We start from the raw sequence: 27,135 nt of genomic DNA on the forward strand, positions 1-27,135 counted from the left end.
ACTTTTCTTCCTTTAAATTTAGGAATCTTGCTTTGTCTGTGTTTCTTTCTTCCTCCCTTCCCCTAGCTGTAGAATCTATGCCTCTTCCCGTCCCTCTCCATTTCTTTTTTTATCTGCCTCTTTCTCTTTGTTTCCTTCTTTCTGTACAATTTCTTTGTCTCCCTTGGTCTCTTTGCCTATCTGTTTCCCTCTGACTTTCTGTCTTTCCAAGGTCTCCCTGTCTTTGACTCTCTGTCTCTGTCTCTCTCTGTCTGTCTCTCTGTCTCTGTCTCTCTCTGTCTCTGTTTCTTTCTGTCTCTCTTTCTCTGTCTCTGTCTGTCTCTGTCTCTGTCTCTCTGTCTCTGTCTCTCTGTCTCTGTCTCTGTCTCTGTCTCTGTCTCTGTCTCTGTCTCTGTCTCTGTCTCTCCCTCTTTTCCCTCAGCTGTGGAACAGCAGTGAGACTTGTGTTTTTGTCTAAGAATCAGGGAAACAATACTGAAAAGCCAAATATTACCCTCTCCTCCCCTCCACCCTTTCCCAGCTGCAGGTTCCCACCCAGATCATCACTGCTTCTCCAAGTCAAATGAATAGCTTTATTGTCATCAGTTCTAGAATACGGCTGTTTTCCTGTCCTCTCCTTCCTATAATCTTGGACATCGCTCAGAAGCATTATACCCATTTTAAAGGAGAGCGGGGCAAGGTACAGCTTTTGAAACAATAACACATTCACACTTTTCCTTTGAAGTATTCAGAGGATCTTTGATGGACCTTCCTTCCTCATGATGTAGGTAGAATAGCAATGATTCCAATTTACCGACTGGGCAACTGATGCACCCTTAGAGGGAAAATAACTTGCCCAAAGTCACACAACAAGGGGAAGGGCAAGTCATGAAATATTTCCCATTTCCCCCAACATTTCTAAAGCCAGATTCATTATTTTCACTCACTAAACTCATCCTTCCTCCAAACTTCCTAATTTTGGTTGAGAGCACTGTTGTCCTTCCAGGCATCCAGTTTTGTAACCATGAAGTCATCCTGATCTCTTTGACTATTCTCTTTCCCAACTCCTCCACCTCCCCCCCCCATTTACAGTCACTTGCCAAGTCTTGTTGATGCTACCTTCAAAATATCTCTCACATCCATTTCCTTTCTTTCCACTTGAAAGATGGTCATTTTGATTCAAGCTTTTTATTACCTCTCACCTGGACGGCTTCTGTAATCTCCCAATCGGACTTTTGTCTTTCCGACTCTTCCTTAGTGTATCTAACTCTCATAGAACTACCAAGATATTATTACTAGAGCTCACGGGTGGCCATGTCACTCCTCTGTTCAGTGGCCAGTGGCTTTAAATGGCTCCCTATTGCCTCTATGATAAGATACCAGTGTCTTAGGTTGACATTAAGGCTCTTTACAAGCTGGCTTTTAGGCTATCCTTTTAGGTTGGTTGTGCATGACTACCATTCACATATTCTGAATTTTAGCCAAATTGACCTCCTTTCTGCTCCCTGAGCATTGTACTTCATCTATGATCCCGTGATCTGCTACCTCTAGGACTTTACATAGTTGGTCTGTCCTCCATGCTTTTGATGCACTCTCCCTTCCCCCTCACCTCTGCCTCTGAGAATCTCTCTTAAAATGCCTTAAAGTTGGGGCAGCTAGGTGGCACAATGGATAGAGCACTGGCCCTGGATTCGGGAGGACCTGAGTTCAAATCCAACATCAGACACTTTACATGTACTAGCTGTGTGACCCTGGGCAAGTCACTTAATCCCCATTGCCCTTCAAAAAAATGCATTAAAATTTCAGTTCATATGCCATCTCCTACAGGTGTGCCTTTTTGGTCTCCCCTCTCTCCTCCATTATTAATGCTTTTCCTTTCCTCCTCAAATTATCTCATAGATGCTTATCTGTTACCATGTTCTGCACCCTCCCAGTACAATGTATGATCCTTTGAGGGAAGAGATTATTCTCTGTCTTGATAATGTAGTGGAAAGATCCCTTGGAGTCCCGGAAGATCTGAGTTTGAATCCTAACTCAAACACTTGCTAGCTCTGCTCCCATGGGCAAATCACTTAATATCTCTAAGCATCAATTTCCTCATTTGTAAAGTAGAGCTAATATTTGTACCTACTTCACAAGATGGGTGCATTTATTAAGTGAGCCATTGAAGTTTCTGATGCACTAAGACTTTTGGGACAGCTTGTATGTAAAGCCTTTTGCAAACCTTAAAGTGAGTGATACATACATGTTAGTTATTATTATTAATAGTATTATCTTTAGGGGCAGAGAGGTGGCACAGTGGATAGAGCACCTGAGTTCAAATCCGGCCTCAGACATTTGACACTTAATAGCTGTGTGACCCTGGGCAAGTCACTTAACCCCAACTGCCTCACCAAAAAGCTCCCCCCCAAAAAAACCCCCAAAACAAAAAATAGTATTATCTTTGTACCCTCAGTGTCTAGTATCACGCAAAGTATACAGGAGGTCCTCAATAAAGACTTGTTGGGGGCGGGGCAGCTAGGTGGTACAGTGGATAAAGCGCCGGCCCTTGATTCAGGAGGACCTGAGTTCAAATTTGGCCTCTGATACTTGACACTTACTAGCTGTGTGACTCTGGGCAAGTAACTTAACCCTCATTGCCCCACAAAAAAAAAAAAAAAAAGAAAAGAAAGACTTGTTGGGTTGGATTTCATCTTGGATTTAAATGCAGTTCTTTTGATTTCCTTCTTCAGGGCTCTGATTTATTCATTCATTCCTTTATTCTCTCAACAAACATTTATTGATATATTTTCTCAAAAGGATACATAAACTTTGTTGCAACAATCATGATAGCTAACATTTATAAAGGGTTACTATGTGCCAGCATCGTACTATGCACTTTTTATAATCATCTCATTTGATCCTCACAACAACCCTAGGAGGGAGGTAATATTATTATTCCCATTATATAGATGGAAAAAAAAACTGAGGCAGGCAACAGTGAAGTGACATGGCCAGGGTCACACAGGAAGTATCTGAGGATAGATTTGAATTCAGGCATTCCTGATTCCAGGCTTGAAACTTTAACTGCCTCTTATAATAAAGCAATAGGACTGGACCAATGATTTCCTGGGATAGGTAAGGAAAGTCCCCCTACCAGTACAGGGTGGCACCTTCTCAAAAACTGATAATGGGGCAGCTAGGTGGTGCAGTGGATAAAGCACCAGTCCTGGATTCAGGAGGACCTGAGTTAAAATCTGGCCTCAGACACTTGACACTTACTAGCTGTGTGACCCTGGGCAAGTCACTTAGCCCTCATTGCCCTGAAAAAAACAAAACAAACCAAAACAACAAACACAAACAAAACAAAACAAAACAACTGATAATGTTTGAAAGTTTCCTGGAGCATCTGCCCAGGGTTACAAAGCCAATATGGGACAAAGGAAGGACTTGAACCCAGATCTTTCTGGATTGGATAATAGTGCTTTATACACTTTGCCCCACTGACTCTCAGACTTCCTAAGATAAGGTGGAATTACGGAAAAAAGATAGGCTGACTTCTGCCACTTTCTGTCATTCATTCATTCATTAATCCATCCATCCATCCATCCATCCATCCATCCATCCATCCATCCATCCATCCATCCATCCATCCACACCATCCATCCATCCTATATATATATATACATATACACATACATACACATACATATATACATATATACACATACATATACATACACATATATACATATACATACATATATACATATATATGTGTGTGTGTGTGTGTGTATATATATATATATATATTGAGCCTGCTGCCTGAAAGGTGCTGTATGCTAAGTATGCTATGCTATGGGATCACAGAACCCCAGAAGGTCTGGACCCTGATCTCAAGTAGTTTGCTGCACTCAGCAAGCACTCAGAAGACTTCTTGTCCCAGATGAGAGGGGGTGCTACCTATCTCCTGCAAGCATTTAGTCATAGGCCAGAGCCCCAATAAGCCCCTTCCCTTAAGTGAGAAGGGTTTCAACAATCAACAGGAAAATGACCTGGCCACTGGACCTTGGAAGACTGTGGTCTCAGACTTACAAGCTGAGGATCTATTCCTAGGATCACGCCAACCAGCTCCCATCTAAAGGAAGCATACTCAAGATCACCCACACACTGCAGCTGTTTGGTTGGAGATGTCTGTATTTTCTTATACTCTGGATGTTGTCTGCGGGCCAGGGATAATGGCCTCATCAGAAGCATTTCTTCTGAATAGCAGAGGGACCAGCCTCATGGTAGGCTGCTCTGGAGACCCACATCTGTTCAAAGGTTGACAGACTCGTGATGACTGAAGCGCCGATCCACACGGACAAGAGGCGATCACTAGGGGCTATGATGTTGACACTCAGGGATCCTTTCAAGAGGGTCTCTAGCTCCCTCCAGAGCCTCTTTTTTAGCCCTGGACACAGGGTAGAACCTCCAGTCAGGATCAGATTCTTCAGAAGGTCCTTCTGGAAATGGTGGCTGCTTTTCATTACACTTTTGAGGACTAATTTGTGAATCCCAGGAGCTGAGGAACCTGCCTTGGAGGGCTGAAAGAGAGACTCTGGTACTTGGAACAGCTCATGCCCAATTTGCACAGATTGACCATCAGGAAGGACATAATTGTACATGGAGGGCTCTATGGTTGGCTCTTTCTTCCGCTCATGGGGGTCAGGTATGACATAGCATAGTCTCTCTTTTATGTCAGCTATAATGTCCTTGTTGCCTGTGTTCACCAGGTGAATACCCTTCTCAAAGAGCAGCCTGGCCAGGTAGTTTGTGACATCCTTCCCTGCAAAATCAGACCTGGATATGCCCTGGAGCAGGCAGCGGTCCTCATAGACAGGGATGACTCCAGTTACTCCATCCCCACAATCCAGAACAACACCTGTATTTTTTCCCGTGGCATACAGCGCCATGAGACCTTGGAGGGCTACATAGAGGGCTGGCACTTGGAAAGTCTCAAAGAAAATCTCTGCCATCTTGGCTCGGTTCTCTGGAGGATTCAGAGGTGCTTCGGTTAAGAGCACTGGCCTCTTCTCGGGGGACTCTCTGAGACCATGTTTGTAGAGATGCTTCCAGATCTTTTCCATATCATCCCAGGAGGTGACGATCCCATGTTGCATTGGATATCTCAATGTGAGGATGCTTCTCCTGTCCTGGGCTTCCTGTCCAACATAACATGCCTTCTCCTCTGTTTTTGCCATAGGGATGATACTTTGGTGATAGCCCAGGACTGTAGCCTGGATGAATCGGGGAGTCTGCTCCCCTGATATGCCTACTTTACACAGCCCTGATCCATTGTCGAGGATGGCAGATGGAATCCTAGTTATTTCAGAGACCATAATCCCCACTAGATGGGAAGCTGGAGAGCCATGAATCCATGGGGTGAGGAAGTGGAACGGAATGCCTGCTTCTTGACATTCTAGAATCTCATCTTCACAAAAGCAGACATTCCAAGAGTCACTTGTTTTGGAGGGTTGGTCGTACACTCAGAAAGATTGTTCTTTCTTTGGACTTCTTGAAAATACTGGGCTGGGGGGCAGCTAGGTAGCACAGTGGATAAAGCATAAGCCCTGAATTCAGGAGGACCTGAGTTAAAATCTGGCCTCAGACACTTGACACTTACTAGCTGTGTGACCCTGGACAAGTCACTTAACCCTCATTGCCCTGCAAAAACAAAACAAAACAAAACAAAACAAAACAAAACAAAACAAAACAAAACAAAACAAAACAAAGGATACTGGGCTGGTGGTTTCCAGATGGAGTAGATATTTCCATCCCTGGACACTTCTTCCTCTGAACTCTTTCCTACCCCTTTCCCTCAATCTTCATTTTTAGGACTATGAGTATCCCCAGGAATGGCAGTGGGGTATAGTGGGTAGAGTACTGAATTTGGAGTCAGGAAGATCTAGGTTGAAAACCTACTTCTGACTATCATAGAGCTGACTAGTCGTGTGACCCTGAGCAAGCAATTTAACCTTTGTTTGCCTCAGTTTCCTTATCTTTAAAATAGGAAAAATAGTAGCATCTATCTACCTTCCAGGGTTGCTGTGGTGATCAAATGAGATATAATTACAAAGTGCTTAATGTAGTGCCTGACACACTATATAAATATTGTTATCACTATTAATATTATTTTTAATAACTCTGTGACTGTGGGCAAGTTGTTGAAACTCTCTGTGCCTCTGGAAACTTCTTAGGACCTATTTACTAAATCATGGAGCCAGTATATTTCATACTACAGAGGTCATCCTAGGGGTTCTAGACTTAGGGGTGGAAGGGACCTTAGAATTCATTCAATCTAACTCTATTATTTCACACATAAGGAAAATGGGGTTGCAGAGGAGGAAAAAGGACTAACCAAAAGTCACACAGATGCCATGGGGCAAGCCTAGGATTTGAACTCAGCTCCTTTAGCTTTAAGTACATGGCTCTTTTCATTTTAACTCTACATTACCATGAAATGGAATAGAAAACAATGATGATGCATTTAAGTACTTTGGGGCAGCTAAGTGGCACGGGGCTAGAGTGCCAGGCCCTGAGTCAGGACAACCTGAGTTCAAATCTGATCTGAGACATTTACTAGTTGTATGGCCCTAGGCAAGTCACTTAACTGGGTTTGCCTCAGTTTCCTCACCTGTAAAATGAGCTAGAGAAGGAAATGGCAAACCACTCTAGTACCTTTGCCAAGAGAACCACAAAATGGAGTCATGAAGAGTCAGATTTGACCAAATGACTAAACAACAACAATGTACTTATTACATGTTAAGTATTAGAGATATCAATAGAAAAGTGAGGCAGCCCCTTCCTATTCTGAAGGAAGTCACATTCTAATGAGGGGAAATAACATATGTAGAAGTTTTTAGTTGAAATCAGATTGATGACAAGGCCAAGGACTCCTTAGAATATAATAACAGGGGAGATGGCAAGGCCTTATGCACCTCAGGGAACAACAGTAGGGTCGATGGGAAAGCCCAGTGGTCCACCAAAGTACTAGGAAGATTGTAACTGGTAACTCCCTATTCATTCAAGCACCATTGACCAGTGACTGTTGGGAAAAGGATAGCTGTCTCAAGGTTTAGAGCAGAAGTGGGGCTCTCGGTTACTTCTGGCATGGTTGAGGGTTGAGGGCATCAGTATTTAGTCATGAAGGAGCACCCATTGTCTAATGAGGATTAGGCAATGCAAGCTGAATTGGTGAGGGGAAGGTCCCTGGATGCTGAGGTTGGCTAAAACCAAAGATACATTGAATCTTTGTCACAGGTACTTCTGGGATTCTAATATTGTCATGTGTTTCAAAGGATATTGAACTAAGAAGAACTGAGTATTTTTATTTCTCTTTCATCAAAATGCTCATGTGTCTTCATACCAAGAAGAATTCCATTCTGTGTATGTGAGAGTTTGAATGTGTTTGGGGGAAAAGAGTGGGGTTAAGGTTGGATTTCTTATGAATAAGAATCAACATGATATGGTGGGAAATTGGGTACGGGTTGGGGTTGGGGTTCTTGGGAATTCCTCTTTAAAGAATTACACCCTCTTGCACACAAAACGTAGTTAGAATAAGGTGATAGTTTATTTAGGAGCAAGGGAAGGGAAGGGTAGGGGGAGGGAAACCATGAAAGAAATCCTTGGACTTTTCATGGGGAGATTTGGCATAAAGCACATGGCTCAGAGGTACCAAATCTCCTCGAACAGGAGACTGGAAGGTACTTTTATAGAGGCCTGATGGGGGTGGACCATCTTCCTGTGGAAAGTTCCTTTAGTGAGGGAGGACCATCCCCCACTGGTGGTAGCTGGGGAAATTGGGTGAGCAGTGGAGGACCATCCCCCACTGGTAGTGACTAAAGGAATTGGGTGAGGGGTGGCTACAGATCCCTCTTCAGAACACAAAGTTCGAAGCCACACCCAAACTTATCTCCCCATGGTAAGGGAGACCAGAATGAAGGGTAGGAATCCGAAGCTAGCACAGTCCGATTTGGTTCCTCTAGGCGTTATCTGTCCTCTGGTTTAGTTTCTCAAGGAGAAGATTCCTCGGTGTGCCCCAGAGAAATTCTGGGGTGCTTTGCGCCCCATGACAAACATTTTTCTAAAATGAGTGGCAGAGGACTTCTAAATAGGAAGGAGACAAACAGTCCAAACCTGGGCTCTCTGGATACCCCTGTAACCATAGATTTGGCCCTTTCTATTAAAACTACTGTTATTGGCGGGTAAAGGCATAGACTGTTTCCTCATCAGATCTGAAGATTGCACAGAGTTGAGAGGGCTGTCCCCAGATAGATCTTACCAGGCTAGGCTGTTGACCTGAATCTAATAAGATGAAATTTAACAAGGATGTAAATGTAAACTTTTAAGCTTTAAAAAGTCAACTTCACAGGTACAGTTATCCCTTCCACATCATGACTTGTTCCATCCTGGTTTTGCTATATCATGGGTTGGCATAAGAAATTAAATGGGAATTTGGGGGGAGTTATGTGGAAGCCACATGTGACATGCCAGTAGATGACATAGAAAAAGTTTAGAAACTTAGACATTCATCAAATATATGAATAGTATTGTATAATATCAACTCAAATTTTATAAGGTACTATAAACACCCCCCCCCAAAAGAAAAAGAAACTATTCAGACTTCTCTGATACAATAAGAGGATCAAAAATTTTACTCAAACTTTCTAGGTCTCAAGGACACCATTCCCCTAACCCCTAAATGGTGGAAGAGCTAACTACATGTTGAAGGAGATAGGGCTTGTATTTATTGTAGTATTATTTAAAATATTGCTGTTGGGGGGCTAGCTTTTTCTGTCTAAATTATTGGGGAACTAGTCTGGGGTTTCTAAAATATTTCTACTTATAAATTAATTGCTATTGTATCCATTTTTGTCACTAAGCATTTATTCTTTTTTTTTTTTTTGGTGAGGCAATTGGGGTCAAGTGACTTGCCCAGGGTCACACAGCTAGTAAGTGTTAAGTGTCTGAGGCCGGATTTGAACTCAGGTTACTCCTGACTCCAGGGCCCATGCTCTATCCACTGCACCATGTAGCTGCCCCCATTTATTCTTAAAGTATATTAAATACTGGAATAACATTGACCACATGACAGTTAACACAAGCTGACTCCTCCTTCCCCCCAGCACCTTACTCCTTGTTTTTGTTTTTGTTTTTGGTAGGGCAATGAGGGTTAAGTGACTTGCCCAAGGTCACACAGCTAGTAAGTGTCAAGTGCCTGAGGCTGGATTTGAACTCAGGTCCTCCTGAATGCAGGGCCAATGCTTTATCCACTGTGCCACCTAGCTGTCCCCAAGCACAGTACTTCTAAGGAAGAGAGCACATGTCCTCAAGCCCTACGTTACCTAATGAGGAGAGCACTCACCAGTACCCGCTGAGAGTCCAGACCAAAAGTGAGTTAGAGATGCCCTCCTATGCTCCTGACTTTTGTCCTCTTGATAGAGGCATGTTGACACACACTGATCAAAGCTTAAATCGGTTCCATTGATTGACAAGACTTGAGGGTGATCCATATTCAAATGAGTTTTACCTATGACCTAATGATGTAATAACCTAATGGGGAAGTGTGTATAGAGACCATCTCTGGAGGGCAAAGCAGATGAAGTCCAGGTGGGGCTAATCTCATCTAGTCAATCTCCATTTCCATGGATCCACCTTTGGATTCCTGGGTTGGTTTCAAAAGAGATTAGCCAAACTTTCTAGGAGCTACACTTTCAAAAGTAGGGACCCTTTGAGCCTGCCAACCAGATGGTGAAATGTAACCCTCGCCATGGTAAATACATGGCTTGCTGCTTGCTCTACCGTGGTGATGTGGTTCCCAAAGATGTCAATGCTGCCATTGCCACCTTTGAGACAAAGCGTAGCATCCAGTTTGTGGTTTGGTGCCCAATTGGCTTCAAGGTTGGCATCAATTATCAGCCTCCCACTGTGGTTCCTGGTGGTGACCTGGCCAAGGTACAGCGGGCTGTGTGCATGTTAAGCAACACCACAGCTGTTGCTGAGGCCTGGGCTTGCCTGGACCACAAGTTTGGTCTGATGTATGTTAAGCATTCCTTTGTCCATTGGTATGTGGGGAAAGGTATGGAGGAAGGAGAGTTCTCTGAGACCCGGGAGGATATGGCTGCCCTGGAGAAAGATTATGAGGAGATTTGGAGCAGACAGTGTTGATGGGGAAGATGAAGGTGAGGAATATTAATTTGTATGTTATCTTTTTCTTTTCTTTTCTTTTCTTTTTTTTGCAAGGCAATGGGGGTTAAGTGACTTGCCCAGGGTCACACAGCTAGTAAGTGTCAAGTGTCTGAGGCCAGATTTGAACTCAGGTACTCCTGAATCCAGGGCCGGTGCTTTATCCACTGTGCCACCTAGCCACCCCTATCTTTTTCTTTATACTAGGTCTGTCTTTTTTTCTGTTCTGTGAAAATGTCCTCTGTGGTCATTAAATGTCAATAAAAGTATGGAAAAACCCCATTATTAATAATTATTTTTTCACATCATGCACTTATTATCTACTAATTATCTTATTAACTTCTTCTTCACTTATTATCTACTAGGCACTGTACTAAAGTCTGGGAAAATAAAGGCAAAACCAGTCCCTTCTCTCAAGAAACTCACAGTCTAACAGGAGAGACAGCAAACAAAACAGTTATGAACCAATAACATATAGGCAGGACAAATCAGGGATAATCTCAGAGGAAAGGTATTAAGATTAACAGACACTAGGAAAAGCTAAGCAAGTATTCATCTGAAAAAAAGATCTTAGGGTTTTAGTGGACCCACAAGCTCAATATGGGGAAATAGCATGCTATGGTAACTATATAAAGCAATTCAATGTTAGGTTATATTGAATAATGTAGTGTCCAGGACCTCCTGAGGGGTAACAGTGCCTCTATACTCTTCCCTGCTCTGGTCACACCTGAAGGGAGTTTTGGGTTCAATCAGAGGGTGATATATTTTATGAAGCATATTGTTAATTTGGAGAACATCAGAGTGGGGGCAAAGTTAGAAGCCTTGGGTTCATGCTGGGTGAGAAGTGGTTGAAGGCTGGTGAACAGAAGATTTAAGGATATCTTCTAGAGTTAAGGGCTGTCTTATAGACAAGGAATTGCCCTTTTTCTGTTTGGTCTCAGAAGGAATGGAAGGTGCTAACAAGAATCTTTTGTTGTTGTTGAGTTGCGTCTGACTCTTCATGATCTCATTTGGGGTTTTCTTGGCAAAGATACTGTAGAGGTTTGCCACCTTCCATCTCTGAACATCTGTGATTTAGAGGTGGAAATGGATGTGCTAGAAAATGGTTAACAACTGACTCTTGGCAGGGAGGGGCAGATCCTTGTACTCACAACACACTTTTAAGTTTAATCTGCACTATTAACATTTTTCTCTATTACTTTTTAAATTCTAAAAATCAACAAAATAAAAAAAAATTCTTAAGCCCTGATGTATTAATGTTTGCTGATTTCTGAGATGCAAATTCTCATACTGAAAATTTAACAATGGGCTCCCCAGCTGTCTGGAGTTGGCAAGTGACCTTGGAGAGCAGCCAGTCCAGTTTCTTCTTTTTACACAAGAGAAAGCTGTAGCCCCAGGAGTTACAGTGAATCGCCCAGGGTCATACACAGAATATGTAGGAGAGCAGGGATTCAAAATCCCATTCTCTGACTCTAGTATTTGTAAAGAGCTTAGCACAGGACATGGCACATAGTAGGCATTTTATACAAGTATTTGCTCCCCTGCTAGCTTGCTCTCATTTCTAAGACTAGTGAGTGCTTCTTCTCCCTACCTCCTGGCACTTTGCCTCTTCCCCACCTCATGCTCTTCTCAGATTTCCACCTCTCTCCAAACCCCTAAGGCTAAAGTGGGGATTGAAGGGACACTCAGATGCAGATCTCAAAGCCATTCCAAACCTCTCCTTCCCAGCTAACACTCTCCTCTCCCCCTTCCCCAGGAGCTTCCTTCAACCCCCAGCTAGATGACTGTGGTCAGAGGTAAGCTAGCCAGGAGTGACCGACTCTTGGTCATGCTGAGAGTCATTCAGAAGTCTTTTCTGAGGTTCTGTGGAAGACTTTTCAACACTGGAATGTTTCAAGAGAGCAGCATGGGCACAGGAAGCCCAGAGAGCAGAGAAACTCAAAGTATACAGAACTGGAGAAGTATTAGCAAGTACCTCTTGAATGAAATTCACACACACACACACACACACACACACACACACACACACACACACACTCGCGCGCGCGCACATACAACTTCTCTCTCTCCTCACACTCTCTCCTTCTCTCTCTTCTCTCTCCCTCTCTTTCTCCTCACCCTCTTTCTCCTTCTCTTCCCCTCTCCTCTTTTTTCCTCTTTCTCCTCACTTTTTCCTTTCTCCTCTCTCTTCCCCTCTCCTCTTTCTCCTCTCTCTTTTCTTCCTCCTCTCTCTTCACTCTCTCTCCCCTTTCTTTCTCCTCTCTGTGTCTTTATCTCTCTGCATCTTTCTGTCTCTGTCTCTCTCACAACACAACTTCTCTCTCTTTCCTCACACTCTCTCCTTCTCTCTTTTCTCTCTCCTTCTCTTTCTCCTCACCCTCTTTCTCCTCTTCCCCTCTCTCTCCTTTTTTCCTCCTCTTTCTCCTTACTCTTTCCTTCTTTTTCCTTTCTCCTCTCTTCCCCTCTCCTCTTTCTCCTCACTCTTCTATTTCTCCTCACTCTTCTCTTTCTCCTCTCTCTTTTCTTCCTCCTCTCTCCTCACTCTCTCTCCCCTTTCTCTCTCCTCTCTCTCTCCGTCTCTCTCTTCATCTCTGTCTCTGTCTCTCTCACACACACACGCACACACACAACTTCTCTCTCTCCTCACACTCTTTCTCTCTTCTCTCTCCCTCTTTCCCTTCACCCTCTTTCTCCTTCTCTTCCCCCTCTCCTCTTTTTCCTCCTCTTTCTCCTCACTCTTTCCTTCTTTTTCCTTTCTCCTCTCTTCCCCTCTCCTTTTTCTCCTCATTCTTCTCTTTCTCCTCTCTCTCACACCCCTCTTTTCCCCTTTCTCTTTCTCCTCTCTCTCTTTTCTTCCTCCTCTCCTCACTCTCTCTCCCCTTTCTCTCTCCTCTCTCTGTGTATCTGTCTGTCTGTCTCTGTCTGTCTCTGTCTCTGTCTCTGTCTCTGTCTCTCTCTCTCTCTCACACACGCACCCCTCTACCTATCAAGTGAAGTCTGACATTTACCTGCCATTGCAAACCTCCCCTCCCCCTTCCTTCCAGCTCCCCTCTTCTAAAGGTCTCGTCCACCCCATGCAACCTTTCCACTGCTCAACCCTCAGTACTTTCTACCCTTCACATCCATTCTTCTTCTTCTTAATTAGGTCATTCCCCAAACATACCATTTATTTCCCCATGTCCATGTAAAGTTGCTCAGGTATGTTCCCACTACCTGGAAAGTCTGCCTCACTTTCTCCAGCTGTTCAAATCCTTCCTCTCCTTTATGGCATAGCTCAAATGCCACCTTCTCCAGGAAGTCTTGCCAAATTCTCTCATCACCCCTCCTCTAAATCTTACAAACACTTTCTGGTAAGTGCCCTAAGAGAGGGACTGAAATATTTGTTTGAGAGGTCTTTGAGTCTTTATTTTTGCAAATGAAGCTGATAGCCAGAATGGAGAAGCTGATTTGTTCAAGGTCACACAGGTGCACGAGGTGGAATCTGAACTCAGGTCCTTTGCCTCCTAGAGATGAGGTGCCTCCTTCCAGCAGAGTCTAAAGACCCATTCTTCCAACTCTTACTAGCTGTATGACCTTGGAAAAGTTATGCAGGCTCTCTGAGTCTTAGCCAACCCATTATTTTATAGGTAGTTTGAACATATCACAGAACCTAATCTTTGCATCTTTTAGTGACCCTTGCCCAAGGTCACACAGCTAAGTGGGCAGAATCAGGATTTGAACCCAGGTTCCATCCCCTGCCCTCCACAGGAGATCTCCTGTGGAGGGCAGGGGCTATTTTGGCTTTGCTATGTCTCCCTAGGGCTTAGCACACAGTAGGTACCTAATAAGCTGGTTGTCTCCAAATTTGGTGAACCACAAATGAGTTGAAACCATGAAATAGAGAAGGAAACCCCGCCCCAACACTTTTCATCCCTTTTTTTTTACATTTTATTTTATACCTAGTCACATAAGCCTTTGCGTGCTTCCTCTAAGAAATGTGAGAACTGTCTATGATCAGTTGGTGCATCAAAGACTTTTAGAAGCATCTTCTTTGGATCACAGATGTCCCAAATTCTCTGTAATCCATGGCGGTGACCCACATCTGCTTGAAACTGCTCAGTGATGTCACAATAGAGGCCCCAATCCAGGTGGAGAACCATCGATCTGGAGGAGCCATGATTTTAATGGACATGCCTTTGGGGGCTTGCTCTTCTGTTTCTTTCATCAGTCGATCGTCCAATCCAGGGAACAGGGAAGAACCACCAGAAAGCAGAATGTCCCCAAACAGAGACTTCTGTATGTCAGCATCACATTTCAAGATACTGTTGGAAATCATTTTGGAAATCCCCGGAAGATGTATGCCGAGCTGTTCCGGGGCAAAGAGAACCTCAGGTGCCTGGAACAACTGGTCTCCAAAATGGATGATGTGTCCATCGGGAAGCCTATAATCTCTCATGACTTCCTCCGGTCTCCTGCTCAGCTCCTTCTCTGGGTTTAAGGCCACATAGCATAGCTTTTCCTTGATGTCATCTACCAATCCTTTGTCTAGCTTGCAAGGAAAGGACCGCCCACTGTTGATCAACAATCTCAGGAGATGCTCAGTGATATCCTTCCCTGCCACATAGAGTTTGGAGACTGCATGAGGCAAGGAATACCCCTCAAATACAGGCACTGTGCAGGTGACGCTGTTGCCGCTGTCCACCACGAGCCCTGTCACACAGGCTGAAGCATAGAGGGCCAGGACTGCTTGGTCAGATAGGTAGAAAGCCGGCACTTTGAAGCTCTCAAACATCACCTCTGCCGTTTTTTCTCGGTTGTTCCTGGGGTTCAGAGACGGCTCCGTCATGAGCACCGCTCTCTCAGAGGGCTTAATCCCGAGTTCCCAGTCAAAGAGGTGTCTCCAGAGCTTCTCCATGTCTTCCCAGGATGTGATGATGCCTCGCTCGATAGGATACTGCAAAAATAAGGACTCTGACTTGTACAAGGCCTCCTCCCCCACGTAATACAGCTTCCGGTTCTGCTCCGAGCCTCCCATTTTGAATCTGGGATGCCCGATGACTGTAGAGATGACATGGCGAGGACCTATCTCTCCCGACACACCAGCCTTACACAGCCCTGACCCATTGTCGAAGATCACAGCAGGCGTCTCTAACACGTGTGGGTTGAACATGCTTGGCTCATTCTCTGCTCACCCTATCTCCTGGGTGCCCACTCGCCAAAATAAAAATGTTTTCTTTTTCCCCCTCCCTGTACTGCTTTATGACAACTGGTAGGCTTGTGGAATGTTGGTGGATGCAAGCTTCTGGGGTCCCTTGCTGTGCTAGCACAGAGATTGGTTGGTAAGTCCTGAGAGCTCTGGATAGGCTCTCATCTTTCATCCCATGACCCAGTTTCCTTCAGTCCCTTTGAGGGCTGGTCCTTTTCAAGGCTGATTCCCCCCTCCCCACCCCATGTAACAATCAAGGCTAGGCAACCATCGTCCTGGGAGACGCTCCTCTCCCCACCCCCTCCCCAGCCTATTGTTCAGGGGGGGAGTCAGATTCAGAGCAGGGATGGATGCTCAACAGAGGGGCTCTCCCAGTTTGGTATAAAAGTATCTCAGAGAACACCATTGAGACAAACTGATCCACAGGTCCACCAGGAAGTTTGTGTAAAAGTCCCTTGTCTTCAGGGACCCTACTAGCATGATATGCATAGACATGAAAAGAGAAATCCTATTAAAAGGCAAAGAGATGAGAAAAATAACATCATTTTAGTGTGTTGGAAGGAACCTCAGAGGCCATTTTAGTCTGACCCAAACTCTAAAGAAATTCTTACTATAACATAGTCATTCAGTGGCATCCAATCTCTTCTTAAAGATTGCCAAGGGTTGGGTGTGTGTGTGTGTGTGTGTGTGTGTGTGTGTGTGTGTGTGTGTGTACCTTCATAGAGGAGTTAGAAATTATCCATTCTTTTGCTAAAGGATACTGGGAAACATAAAAGGAAAAATAGTCTGGACCTGTCATTGGGTGATGTGCATTCAAGCCCTGACTCTGAAACTTCTTTGGTTGTGGGGCCATTGTCAGGTCTATTGACATCTCTGAAACTAAGGCAAAGTTGCCTATGGTTTGTTTTTGTTTTTTGGGGGTTTTTTTGGGGGGGGTTATTGTTCAGTCATTTCAGTTGTATCCAACTCTTTGTGACCCCATTTGGGGTTTTCTTGGCAAAGATACTGGAGTGGTTTGTCATTTCCTGCTCCAGCTCATTTGATAGATGAGGAAACTAAGACAAACAGGGTTAAATGACTTGCCCAGGGTCACACAACATGGAAGTGTCTGAGACCAGATTTGAACTCAGGAAGATGTCTTCCTTACTTCAGGCTCAGGAGTCCAAGCCACCTAGCTGCTTTCCCTCAAAACCACCCTGTGCGTTCCATATGGCCTTCCCTGTTTTACAGATGAGTGAGCCAAACCTCAGGGAGGTCATATCTGACTTGCCCAGCATCACACAACTCAGAAATTTTCATGAGTCTGGATCTGAACCCACATCTGACCCCAGGTGCTGTTCTACCATAGTGCCCCACCCTCCTCACTCATCTACTCCTAAGGAGGCATTCCTGAATGAAAGGCATGCTTGTGTTCTGGTTGGTTTCAAATCTTTATTTTTCTTTAAACTTTGTCCAGCTACCTCAAATATCAACGGCGGCGGGCGACATGCAGGTAGTTCACTGGTCCGCAGCTTCCTGAGACAGACCTTTCTGATCTCCTGAGACTTCACTTGTGTGTGTGGTGGGGGTTTGGGGTGGGTGGGGGTGGGGGAGGGTGGGGAGGAGTTTCTTGGCTCTTCTCAGAAACATTTCCGGTGAACCATGGTGGGCCCAAACTCCTTGTAATCCGAAGTCGTGATCCACATGTGTTTGAAAGATGTGAGGGAGGTGAGGATGGAAGCTCCAATCCACACACAGTACTTCCGTTCTGGTGGGGCGATGATCCTGACGGAGATTCCCCCAGGAGCCTGGAGCTGGATCTCCTTCAGAATCCGCTCATCCAGACCATGGAAGAGCGTGGAACCTCCAGAGAGCAAGATATTACTATACAGGTTTTTCCGAACATCAATGTCACATTTTCGAATACTGTTAAAGAGCATCTTGTGGACCCCAGGGGCTTCGATGCCAATATTCGCTGGCACAAACAGGGTCTCGGGGGCTCGGAAGAGCTGGTTGCCTATCTTGATAACGTTTCCATCCGGCAGCTTATATTCTTTGAGGATTTCTTCTGACTTAATTTTCATGGCCTGGATGGGGTCGAAGGTCACGTAGCACAGCCTCTCTTTGATGTCTTTTACTATCTCTCTCTCGGCAGTGCTTACAAAGGAATGCCCACTTTCCAACAGAAGCCTCATGAGGTACTCGGTGATGTCCCGGCCCGCAACATCAAGTCGGGAAACTGCGTGGGGCAAGCAGTAGCCCTCATAGATGGGGACGGTGTGGGTAACCCCATCTCCACTGTCCATGACTATCCCCGTGGTCCGGGCTGAGGCGTAGAGGGCCAATGTGGCTTGGACAGCCACATACATGGCGGGCACCTTAAAGCTTTCAAACATAATTTCTGTCATCTTTTCTCGGTTCTGCAGAGGGTTGAGCGGAGCTTCCGTCAGCAGGACCGGGTGCTCGTTAGCCTGGACTCTCAGCTCGCACTCGTAGACGTGCCTCCAGATATGCTCCATGTCATCCCAGGAAGTCACAATGCCATGATCGATAGGATAATTCAGGGAAAGCACCCCTCGCTTGGACTGGGCCTCTTCTCCGACATAATACTCCTTCTGTCCGGCTCCCAACATGGTGGCTTTGGCTTTGGAGCGGCCAACAATGGCGGTGATGACTGACCGGGGGACGTTGTCCCCAGCAATACCTGCCTTGCACAGTCCAGAACCATTGTCAAAGATCACAGCAGGGACTTCTAGGACTTTGGGGTCGAGCATGGTCAGGGAGCTTTTGCTCCCAGGCGAGATGGCTTTGGGTGAAAATTAACTGGCTGGAAGTTTGGAAGGCTTGAAGTTCTAGACTGTTTACATCACACAGGGCCAGTCTTTTCAAAGGGACTTAGTTGGAGTCTGCTACATTGTCGCCCCAAGCCTAGACTGTTTCCTGGGGGGACTTTCTCTTTCTGGTTTCTAACACTTTTGTCCTCCGGGACACAACAATGGGTGATGAAGTAACAAAGCTTTGGGTGACAGGGAGGTAAGACACAGATATGGTCAGACTTGTTGTCTCTGTCAAAACTAGGAAAGACCTACTCTGGGAGGGGTGTGTGTGTGTGACTACTGTCTCCACAATGGTTGGCTTATTGCAGGGGCTTTATCTATTTACTTAGGAACTTTCTTTTCTTTCCTTCCTTCCTTCCTTCCTTCCTTCCTTCCTTCCTTCCTTCCTTCCTTCCTTCCTTCCTTCCTTCCTTCCTTCCTTCCTTCCTTCCTTCCTTCCTTCCTTCCTTCCTTCTTTTTCTTTCTTTCTTTTTCCCTTGTTTCTTTCTCCCTTTCCTTTTCTCTTTTTCCCCTTTTTTCTGTCTTCTTTCTTTCTTTTTCTCTTTTCTCTCCTTTTCTGTTTCTTTGTTTCTTTTTTTGTTTTCTCTTGATCTATCTATCTATCTATCTATCTATCTATCTAATCTAATCTATCTATCAAATATAAACTCCTTGAGGACAGGATCTGTTTCCTTTTTGTCTTTGTATCTCAATCCTTCTCCTCCAACTCCTCCTCCCCCACCCCTCTTCCTCATTCTTCTCCTCTTCCTTCTCCTCATCTTCTCTGTCTCTTTCTTTGGTCTGTCTCTCTGTCTCTCTCTGTCTCTCTCTCTGTCTCTCTCTGTCTCTCTCTCTCTCTCTTTCTCTCTCTCTCACACACACACACACACACAAATGCTTATCTACCCATCTCTCTAGGATAAATCTGTGTACATATCCTAACCTCAGAAACTTATTAGTTAGGTGACACCCTCACCCCCACCCCAGCAAGTTACCTCTGCCTCAGTCTCCTCATCAAAATATGAGGGCATTGGTTTGGTGGGTTCTAAGAGTTCTTGTGGCTCAGCCACAATCAAATTGAAACAGGTCTCAAGGAAGGAGGGGAGGGAAGTCAGAGGGTTTAGAAATTAGAATCCCACATAATTTTAGAGCTAGAAGAAACCTCAGCTGTTTTCTAGTCCAAGCCCCAGATGAAAATCTGTGCTATAATATTGATTTAGCCCAGGCTGTGAGCAGGAGAAAAGATGCTAACCTGCATTAGTGGTCGAAGGAATTTCCTCAATTCCCTGTGCCAGTGAAATCACAGGTCAAGCCCCTATATCTACTATTATTCTTAAGTTATGAATGAATGAGTTTGAGCCTGCTTTCATCGGTATTCTAGGACATTTCTCCTTAAGACAGATATTCTACTAGTTTCTGCCAGGGCCCCAATAATCATTCCCCCTATTTGCCCCACTTCAATCTCTCTTCCGTAGTTAAACACAGGTTAGCGTTAAACACGGAAATAACTTTTTTTTTTAGTAATTCCTCTAATCCTCTTAATATTTGTATATATGTATGTGTGTATATAGATATATATGTTTCTGGGAGTGGCTCACATATTTCCCTGCATAATTTGGTATTAATGTCAACAGGTGTCCTAATCACTCAACCGGGACGTTATATTCATCGCAACAGAAACACTATTTAGTACAGCAGGCCTCGCTAGGTGCTTACAGAGGAGTATTCATCTCGCATGTTATGTTTGTTATTAAAACAAGGACATTTTCCCTCTCCCGGCTCCAATTATAAAACAGTAGTTAGCCTGAGCCTGAGTCTGCCCCCCTGCGCTGGTCCTCGCTCATAAATTGCTTGAATAACTTCATAGGCCAACTCGCTCCAACCCCGTCTTTCTCCTTCCCAGTGTAATCCTTATTATAGTGATTATTTTGAATAGTAATCATTTTCGTATTATAAAGAAAAGTTCCCCATTATGGCTGTAATTGTAAGAAAGCTGTGGCAGCCCACCATCTTACTCCTGACTTCCTATCTTGCCACACGCTCCACAGACCCCTTGTCTCTGCCCACTATCCTCCTTGGTACCAGATATGGGGTCAACGTCACCAGGGGCTTGGTCAGCATTGGAACAATTAGGAACTTGCAGTCCGGTATCCAGAATGTAATGAAGTTCCCTCCCAAAGACACATGACTCCCGCTTGAACTTTGGAAGAAGGAGGAGGGTTTATGTTCCACCTTGCCCTCCCTGCCCACCCCCCCAGCCCTAGTCACCAGAGTTGAGGGTGTTTGCCAATTAGAGCCCAGTGAGACAGGCTCATTGAAGGGACTTGCACATCTGGCAACCAGACCTTGTTACAGGTTGGGCCCTGAAGGACAACAGAAAAGTGGAACTGGGGTAACCCTGTTGGATGAGGGGCTGCACCTGGGGCCTGGGAGGGAAAGAAAGAGTCAGTGATTTTCCTAGCTTTGCTTTCCAGGGGGAACATATGGGGTGAGGGGCTGGGCATCATGGCTTCTTACTGAGATCCTGATGGTGAATTGCACTGAAGCATCTTGCAAAAGGGAAATGAATCTGGCCTCAGTGGGTCCCTTTGGATAACCTAGTCCTTCCCTGTGGACAGCCAGCCAGCAGAGTGAAGCTTCCTACATGTAATAGCTGTGGGATTTGGGACAAGTCGGATCCCCTCCCATGCAAGCCCCTTCCATTCCCTCTTCCAGTTGTTAGTATCTCATTGCCATGTCTCTAAATTTCTTTGTACCTATCTTCATTTATGCAATGTACATGTCTTTCCCTTTCCCCCTTCTAATAGAATATAATTCTGTCCTTGTGGGCAGGGACTAGACTTTTTTTTTTAATTTTTAAAAAAAAATCAGTCAATTGGGGTTAAGTGACTTGCCCAAGGTCACACAGCTAGTAAGTGTTAAGTGTCTGAAGCCAAATTTGAACTCAGGTCCTCCTGACTCCAGGGCCAGTGCTCTATCCACTGTGCCACCTTGCTGCCCCACCCCTACACTAAAAAAAAAAAAATTTAATGAGATTATCAGGATGTCGGCTCCTTATTCATCTTACAGAGGCAGCTAGCTACGTGGTGCAGTGAATAGAACACTAGGATCTGAGTGAAGAAGACCTGAATTCAAATCCAACCAGATAATTCAGATAAACTAACAAAAGACACATTCCTGGACTATAAATTCAAACTTCAAAATAGACTCGAGCATTCAATAAGTATGTTTTTACCAGAATTGTAAGGCAGCTAGTTGGCACATTGGATACAACACTGGGGACCCTAGGCTCTTACTAGCCAAGTGACCCTGGTTAAATAATTTCACCTCTCTCTGCTTCAGTTTCTCAGCAGTAAAAGGGGAATAATTACAGTTTACAACAACAGGGTTGTTGTGAGGATCAAATGGGATACTATTTGTAAAGTGCTTAGCATGGTTCCCTCCTCTCCTCCCCTCATCCTCATTAGACTCACTGAAACTTTTCTTGGGACAGCTTCATGAACAGATAGAACAACAGGGATAGTTTTAAAGATATTCTAGCTAAGATTCAGGGCAGCTAAGTGGTGCAGTGCACAGAGCATCAGGCCTGAAGTCAGGAAGACTCGCCTTCCCGAGTTGAAATCCAGCATCAGACACTTCCTGTGTGACCTTGGGCAAGTTACTTCACCCTGTTTGCCTCAGTTTCCTCATCTATAAAATGAGCTAGAGAAAGAATGGTAAACCATTCCAGTATCTCTGTGAAGAAAACCCCAAATGAGGTCACAAAGTGTCAGACATGACCAAAAAGAACTCAACAACAACAAAAATGGAGACGCTAAGTTTTGAAAGCGTTTCATTCCAAATTGTAGTTTGGAGATAATGAGTACTTGACATGGTAGTATCTATTTAAATGGTATTCTTAAAACTTTTAAGGTCCGTTTACAATGTATTTTTCTATCTGTTTTTTATGTATGTTATATAACATTCCAAAAAGAATATTTTTCCTGATTGAGAAAAGGATACAAAATGCAAAACCCACAATTTTGATAACTGAAAATTGCCAATTGTTTCGCAGTACTTTATTATATTGAGAGTGTTTTCTTGAGCTTTTAGTTAGCTACTGAATACATACATTAGAAACATTTCGGTTTTAGTTAGAATTTTACATAGCTTGCATTTCAATTCTTTGGTTCTTTGCTGTTTCTATTAACCCATAACATTATTTTAATAAATGTTATAATGCCAAACTAAAAAAACCCCAAATCAGTGTCATGTCTGGGTGATTGCGGTCAATAGCACTGTCCACAATGAACCTCTAGGAGTAATAGTAATAACAAGAATGATTAACAATAGTTAACATTTTTTATAGTGCTTTAAAGTTTTTAAAGTGCTTTTTAAAATCAATATTATCCCATTTCATCTGCTCAACAACCCTAGGAGGTAGGTACTATTATTATTTCCATTTTACAGTTGAGGAAACTAAGGCAAAGCTAAAATGACTTATCCAGGATCACACAACTAGTAAGTGCCTGTGGTCATATTTGAAAATAAATCTTCCTGGCTCCAGGCAGGGCATTCTGTCCCTTGTAACACCAGCTGCCTCACAGTTCCAGTAAAATATATTTGTTGAATTCTCAAGTATATTTTGATGTTTGAATTTGCAATATAGCAATTTGTCTTTTCTTAGTTTATAAAGGATAGTGTGTTTCTTGTGTCAAATTATAATACAGGTTCTAATTATTATCAATTAAATGAATAAGAATTTATTTTATAAAATTATTTTTATTGCTATCTTTTATTTTTACATAGCCTAAATTTCCTCCCTTTTCTCCTTCCCAAAGACTCAACAAGCATTTATTAAGCACTTACTATATGCCAGTATCTATGCTAGGTTTTAGGGATAACAAAGACAAATATGTGTATGTGTATATACATATATAAATATATAAATATATATATATATGTATGCTCATAACCACATACACAAAAATATATACATGTGTATGTACATGTATTGTGTATATCTATATTCATCCCTCCATCCACTCAATAATCCATCTATCCATCCATCCATCCATCCATCCATCTATCTACCTATCTACCTATCTTCCCTGCCCTCAGGGAGTCATTCCACTAGATCAAGGGTTCTTATTATTCTTTCTGGGCCCTGGACCCATTGGCCAGTCTGGTGAAGCCTATGGTTTCCTTCTCAGAATTACATTTACAAATGTATATATACATTTTAAATATAGGAACACAAATATAACCAATGATATTGTAATGCAGTTATCACTACCTCTATCCTTACCTCTATCTCTTTCTTTGTCTATCTCTATCTCTACCTCTATGTCTCTGTCTCCAGCTGAAAGTCATGGATCCTAGGTCTAAGGATGGTTGCTACTGAGCTATGATTCCATCAGTCATATTTAACAGATATGGAAATTTAAGCTCTGCAGGTAGCACTTTACCCATAATTCCATAGCTAGTATACATCAGACAAGAGGTTTAAATCTCTATATTTCTGATTCTAAGTTCACTGCTCTAACCACTATGTGACATGGTCTCTCTACATGTCATCACAATAATAGCTGACATTTAAAAAATATATTGCTATTTTTTATATTATCAGGATTTCCCCCCCTTCTACCAGAGAGCCATCCCATATAAGAAAAAAAAATTTAAAAAGGGAAAAATCAACATAACATCAAAATGTTGAAAAAATCTGACAATATATTCAGTGTTGCATTCTCAGGGACCTCCCCTAGCTGCAGAGGGGTGTGTGTGTGTGTGTGTGTGTGTGTGTGTTCTCTCTGGCAGTGACCAAATCCCAAACTGCCCCCAGACCACGAATCCCTGAAAAGACCAAACACCAAACAACGTGCACTCCTTTCAATCCTGCTATGTCACTGCTAAGTTCACCGCCAGAGAGAGAACTTCCATTCCTGCCCTCACTTTTAGGTCGGCGTCCAGGAAGTTCCTGGCGTTCTCCTCCCCAAAAGGGAGGTACTTCAAGAGCCACTTCAGTAGCATGCGCAATCTCTCAAATGAATCAGCTAAAACTTCTGATATATATCTTTATCACAAATAATTTTTACCACAGTTTATTTGTTTGTTTGTTTTGGTAGTGCTTGTTTCTTTCCATGCATTCACATTTTGTCAATGGAATATGTATATTGTTTTCCTTGGTTCTGTTTTCCTTCACTCTGCATCCAATCAGGGAAATCTTTCTGTGCTTCTCCATAGTCATCATTTTTGTCATTTCTTACAGAATAGTCATAATCCATTCCATTCGGAGGTGTGATGGTCAGTGTTTAACAACCGACTCTCTGGTTGAAAAAATACCACGACACACTTTAAAATTTACTCTGCTTATTTTTAACATTCTCTTTATCATTTTCTTATGTCTGGACAATAAAACAAACAATAAATCAAACCCTTATTTGTAGTGTTTGCTGATTTCAGAAGTGTAAATATGCTCATGTGGAAAAGTTCACAATCAGAACAACTATGAGACAATAAGAGCTGGCCCCAGCACACCCTTAAATTCATGCACCATAGTTTGCTTAGCTATTCACCAGTCAATGGATGTGTATTTTAATTTTCACTTTGCTTACACAAAAAAGCTGCTATAAATAGAGTGATCTATGTAGAAACCTTCTTCTTAGTCACTAGGTAGCACAGTGGATAGAGTGCTGGACCTGGAGTCAGGAAGACCTGAATTCAAATCCAGCCCCAGATACTGACTAGCTGTGTGACGCTGGGCAAGTCTCTTAAAATAAAGGCTGTCTGCCTCAGTTTCCCCATCTGTAATACTACCTCCCCCCCCTCCCCCCACCAGGGTTGATGTGAGGATCAAATGAAATGATATGTGTGAAGTTCTTAGAACATTGCCTGGCACATAGCAGGAGACCTATAAATGTTGGCTATTATTATAATTCTCTCTCTTTACTAATTTCCACCTGCTGGTTTCCCTGGTTTCCTCTGAGTCTCATCAAGAAGCCTTTCTCAGTCCTCCTCAGCCTCGGTGCTTTCCTTCTTGGGCAACTAGGGGGTGCAGTGGATAAAACAGATTACTCCTGGAATCAGGAGGACCTGAGTTCAAATCTGGCTGTATGACCCTGGGCAAGTCACTTAAGCCCAATTGCCTTAAACATCCAGGGCCATCTCCAGCTATTCTGAGGTATATCTTGCCACTGGACCCAGTTGGCTCTGGAGGAAAGAGTGAGTTTGGTGGCCTTGCACAGCCCTCCCTCACTTAAATCCAATTCACTACAAGTCATGACATCACTCTCACTCTCCCTGTGTCAGAGAGAAAGAAGGACCAACAACAACAGCCTTCCCTCTTCATTATTTCCAGTTTCTCCTGTCAATATCTTGTTTGTACATAATTGTTTATATATTTGTCTCCTCCCATTAGACAGACAGCTCCTTGAGGGTTTCCTCCTCCTCCTCCTCCTTCTTCTTCTTCTCTCCTTCCCCTTCTCCTTTCCCTCCTCCTTTTCTTCCTTTCCTCCTCCTCCTCTTCTTCCTCCTCCTCCTACTTCTGCTCTTCCTTCTCCCTAGTCCATCACAGTGTCTCTTCATCTTTCTGAAACTCAGTTTACTCATCTTTAAAATATGGATGACAAGGATTGCAGTGAAGAAAGTGCCTTTTTATACCCAACGCAAATCTCTCTATCAAAGGAAACAATGCTTAGTGCCTTTAGCTAAGCTTCCATTCACTTATCCTGTCTCTTAGTCATTCAACCCAAGTTGGAACATGACTTGGATTGATAGAACATTAATGGAAAAGGATGAGGTGATAGGATAGATCCTGAAGGTCCCAGGAGCTTTCCCTGGTTTTTACTTTTTAAGGTGAAGTGGAAAGGAAAGGCAGATGGACCATAGTACTTGGACTTGGGGTCAGAAAGACCTGGGTTCAAATTCTGATTCAGACATATACTAGTTGTGTAACCCTGGGCAAGACACAACCTCTGCCTCCCTTTCATTTCCTCTTTTATAAAATCCCTGGGATAGTAATAGCACCTTTCTCCTAAAGGCTATGTGAGGTTTAAATGAGATTGTATATGTGTATGTCTATTTATGTCTATCTGTTGATCCATATATCTCTACATCTGCCTATCTATCTATCTATCTATCTATCTATCTATCTATCTATCTATCTATCTATCTATCTATCATCTGTCTATTGAACTATCATCTCTATCCATCTATCTCTACATCTGTCTGTCTGTATATACGTATCTACCTATTTGTGTCTACATCTCTCTCTCTACATCTATTTCTACTGTAACTCTATCTATCTATCTATCTATCTATCTATCTATCTATCTATCTATCTATCTATCTATCTATCCATCCATCCATCCATCCATCCATCCATCCATCCATCCATCCATCCATCTATCTATCTATCTATCTATCTATCTATCTATCTATCTATCTATCTATCTATCTATCTATCTATCTTTCTTTCTTTCTTTCTTTCTTTCTATCTATCTATCTTTCTATCTATCTATCTATCTATCTATCTATCTATCTATCTATCTATCTATCTATCTATCTATCGATATATCTCTCTAGGTATAAATATCTGTAATAATCCGAGGAGGCAGATACAGCTGGGGGCTTTGGGGGGATGGGGGAGTGGGGTGGAAGTTAAGTAGACGTTCCATGGATCTGCCTACGTGTCTGCTGAGGATCCCTACCAGTTCTCAAATTCTATGATTTTGTGAGACTTTCCAGAATTTCTCTCCCCCCGCTTCACCCACAATTTCATTTGGATCCAACTGGGCCTTGAGTTTATTGGGGTAGCCTCCAGGCCCTTCTGGAGTGTTGCCCCCCATCCAATGGCACATAGCACATTTACGAACTGTGGCCTCCCTCTGCAAAGCAGACCCCAGAGTTTACAATGAAAGGGCTTGATTCATAAATAATTGAACACCCTATTTATAGGCCAATTCTTGCTTACTTTACTCAAAAAGTGCTGAG

General features: G+C 43.4%; 4 protein-coding genes across 5 annotated transcripts; 1 reads left to right on the plus strand and 3 right to left on the minus strand.

Moving 5' to 3' along the window:
* Positions 1-4,205: 4,205 nt before the first annotated feature.
* On the minus strand, positions 4,206-5,339 carry LOC122746585 (actin, clone 302-like). Its single transcript, XM_043992318.1, has one exon. The coding sequence runs from the start codon at positions 5,337-5,339 to the stop codon at positions 4,206-4,208; it is 1,134 nt and encodes a 377-aa protein (XP_043848253.1).
* Positions 5,340-7,179: 1,840 nt separating this feature from the next.
* LOC122748173 (tubulin alpha chain-like) lies at positions 7,180-10,195 on the plus strand. The gene is given in 3 exon segments (XM_043993858.1): positions 7,180-7,194; positions 9,724-10,149; positions 10,151-10,195. Coding segments are annotated over 3 exon segments (486 nt in total).
* Positions 10,196-14,200: 4,005 nt separating this feature from the next.
* Positions 14,201-15,334, minus strand: LOC122745284 (actin-related protein T2-like). The gene has a single exon (XM_043990465.1). It carries the CDS (start codon positions 15,332-15,334, stop codon positions 14,201-14,203), a length of 1,134 nt encoding a protein of 377 aa, XP_043846400.1.
* A 1,655-nt stretch (positions 15,335-16,989) lies between these two features.
* Positions 16,990-26,354, minus strand: LOC122748917 (actin-85C-like). Of its 2 annotated transcripts, XM_043994975.1 has the most exons (2): positions 26,339-26,354; positions 16,990-18,098 (listed from the first exon to the last, which is right to left on the minus strand). In XM_043994975.1, exons 1-2 carry the CDS (start codon positions 26,352-26,354, stop codon positions 16,990-16,992), a joined length of 1,125 nt encoding a protein of 374 aa, XP_043850910.1. The 2 variants fall into 2 exon arrangements, with proteins under 2 accessions (XP_043850910.1, XP_043850909.1); XM_043994974.1 differs by lacking the exon at positions 26,339-26,354 and having other exon boundaries at positions 16,990-18,123.
* Positions 26,355-27,135: the final 781 nt, after the last annotated feature.

This window comes from Dromiciops gliroides, chromosome 3 (assembly GCF_019393635.1).
Source record: "Dromiciops gliroides isolate mDroGli1 chromosome 3, mDroGli1.pri, whole genome shotgun sequence".
In the NCBI taxonomy this organism is placed as follows: Eukaryota; Metazoa; Chordata; class Mammalia; order Microbiotheria; family Microbiotheriidae; genus Dromiciops; species Dromiciops gliroides.

Excerpts from the sequence above, each read along its gene's own strand:
- LOC122745284 (XM_043990465.1), bottom strand. The coding sequence starts at position 15,334 with ATGTTCAACCCACACGTGTTAGAGACGCCTGCTGTGATCTTCGACAAT.
- LOC122746585 (XM_043992318.1), bottom strand. The coding sequence starts at position 5,339 with ATGGTCTCTGAAATAACTAGGATTCCATCTGCCATCCTCGACAATGGA.
- LOC122748917 (XM_043994974.1), bottom strand. The coding sequence starts at position 18,123 with ATGCTCGACCCCAAAGTCCTAGAAGTCCCTGCTGTGATCTTTGACAAT.